At 37.8% G+C, this 2,416-nt stretch overlaps 1 protein-coding gene across 1 annotated transcript in view; it reads left to right on the top strand.

The window, feature by feature from the left end:
* The first annotated feature begins 1,057 nt into the window (after nucleotides 1-1,057).
* ADPRHL1 (ADP-ribosylhydrolase like 1) overlaps nucleotides 1,058-2,416 on the top strand; it is a 38,335-nt gene continuing 36,976 nt past the window's right edge. Inside the window, exon 1 of the mRNA XM_019524064.1 lies at nucleotides 1,058-1,897. Within this exon, the coding sequence (XP_019379609.1) occupies nucleotides 1,684-1,897 (214 nt within the window). The 5' untranslated portion in view covers nucleotides 1,058-1,683. The remainder of the gene's footprint in view (nucleotides 1,898-2,416) is intronic.

Genomic DNA, 2,416 nt, shown 5'->3' with positions numbered 1-2,416 from the left:
AAAAGAGAGCACAGAAGTTTTGAAGGGTGTAAGAGGACAAAATCCATGACAAGGGTGTCCACTCCTCGGCCAAGGATAAGACAAAGGGGGAATGACAACAACTTTGCCCATTTCTGGAAAGAAGCCTTTCATCTGATAAGGCCTGTACTTGCTCATAGTACTAGCTTTGGTAGTTGATTTTCTTGCCTCTTCTTCGCAGTGACACAGCTTACCCAGCAACTCAAATGGACTAGGTATAGTGGTCAATGTAGAGGTCTGGGAGGATGCTAAGTCTTGTAAATGAGACACAGGATTAGGAGTTGAAAGGTGCTTCCTCCCTAGATGGCTGGTGTGATCTTGAGTAATTCCTCTGAGTTTCAGTTTTTAATTATAAAATCAAAGTTTCTAAATTCATAAACCCATTTTTGAAAACTTCTGTCTCAGTAAAAATATTTTATTTATTGGTTTTACATATTTAAGAAAATGCAAATGGTGCTTTGAAACTGTCATTTTTCGTCATCTGCTATAGACATGTTGGAGAAAGACGCTGATATGTGGTCTGAGGGAGTAGGGGGAGAGCCCTATTTGAATATAAGTATTGAGTATTGGGTTCAGAGTGCTGCTGTGTCTTTCCCCATGTCATGTTACAGTTGTGGTCACATTTGTGATAAACCAAACCATCTGAAAAATACTAAGTACAAAAACCAGAAGTGTTTGTTTATCAGAATGTGAGATCATTACTAGTTTAGACCTTTTCTGTGTAAACAATTGTCCTAGACGCCTAGGAAAGTCTCTCTTTTTATTCCAAAACATATATAATGACCAGCTTTTGGCCTATGCTGGTATGAAAAATGTAAGAGCAAAACAGTACATTAGTAGTTATTTTGCATATTTGTTTACTTTGTCCAATGAGAAACAGTAAGGTAAGTAGTTATTTTTCTTGCTGCTTTAATGAATTAAACATTCTGATTTGTGGGTACAAAGAGTACAACTTTTTTTTTAAATCAGCCAGTTGAATTTAGCACTAATGTTTTCTGGGTCACCAGTCTAAATCCAGTAATGTACCCATCTGTGCTTCCATTTGATACACCATAGCCATGAGATATAGTTAGAAATGTGAAAGGTCTACTGAATTTTACTTGGCTTGTAGTCCGTAACCTACCAAACTTGATTCCCTTGAGGTTTTGGGAGTAGATCTGGGCCATCTCTTCTAACAGGAGACTGCTTCTAGTTTTTGCTCCATTTTACAAAGGGAACAAAATTATTACCAAAATAAAAAAAAATACACGTTTACAAGTCATTAAATAAATTAGTATCTCCCCTGAAGGTATTTGTTTTTCTGAGTGTAGAGTTACTTGCACTAGATAGTCTGAGTATTCCCTGGCTTGCTTTACACTGGGTTGCAAGAATGACTTTCATTTTTGCATTTTGTTTCTTGCAAGTGGTACACTTGTGCTTTTACAGTAAACTAAAAGCTTGTGAAATCCTTGGATTACAAAATATTTCCTCACATTGGGTTTCAGACAAGAGGTAACACCTAAAAAGCCAGAAAAGGAAGGTCTTGCCTTATAGAGGGAGCTCTGTACAGTGACACAATAGCTGATATAAAGTGTCAGTGTAACTGAGCAGAAGGCAAAGGAACAAAGAAAGACCAAGACGCAGTGGCTGCTTTAGACAAAAGGAAAGTGGAAAGTCTCTTTTAGGATGGAGAAATTTAAGGCTGCTCTTGTGCTGGCTGGGGTTGGGGATGCTCTTGGTTATCGAAATTTCTCCCGGGAGAACAATGCTTTAGGTGCAAAGATCCAAGAGGAACTGAAAGAAATTGGAGGGCTTGGGAATCTGGTGCTGTCTTCAGACAAATGGCCAGTAAGTGACAATACCTTGATGCACATGGCTACAGCAGAGGCTCTCATCACAGGTAAGTAAGACCTGACTAGTGAACCCAGACGGGAAGGAATAAACCTGTGGAGCTGCTAGCACACTTACAAGAAACTTTTAAATAATGTGGGTGCAATGAGCTTGCAAGAAACTACTAAGAGTCTACCAGTGCTGCTGTACTGAATTATAATGAGTATAAGCCTGCTGATGGGAGCATTATTTATTCAGCCACAGAAAATAGAAGTGTGATTTCTTAGGCTTAGAGTGTCTCCCTATAGATTTTTTTAATATAATAAAACTGATTAAAATTAGACTAGCACAATTTGTGTCTATCAATTAAATCTTGTTAAAGAGATTCTCTGCACCACACACTTCCAAAAATAATACAGTCCACAAAAAATAAATCGATTTGAAAAGCTTTAAACTTCTTGTGCTGAAAATAATATACACAGAACACTTGCATAGTTTCTGTACGTTATGTTATACAGAACATTGTGATGTCACGCAGCCTGTTAGAAATTTTGTCTCTTTGAATCTGAGACTAGGTATAGCACCTGGA

The sequence above is a fragment of the Gavialis gangeticus genome, unplaced genomic scaffold (assembly GCF_001723915.1).
Source record: "Gavialis gangeticus isolate Ggan-Ray unplaced genomic scaffold, GavGan_comp1, whole genome shotgun sequence".
Classification (NCBI taxonomy): Eukaryota; Metazoa; Chordata; order Crocodylia; family Gavialidae; genus Gavialis; species Gavialis gangeticus.
The sequence above is the reverse complement of the archived record's forward strand: the minus strand, read 5'-3'. Positions and strand labels throughout refer to the sequence as shown.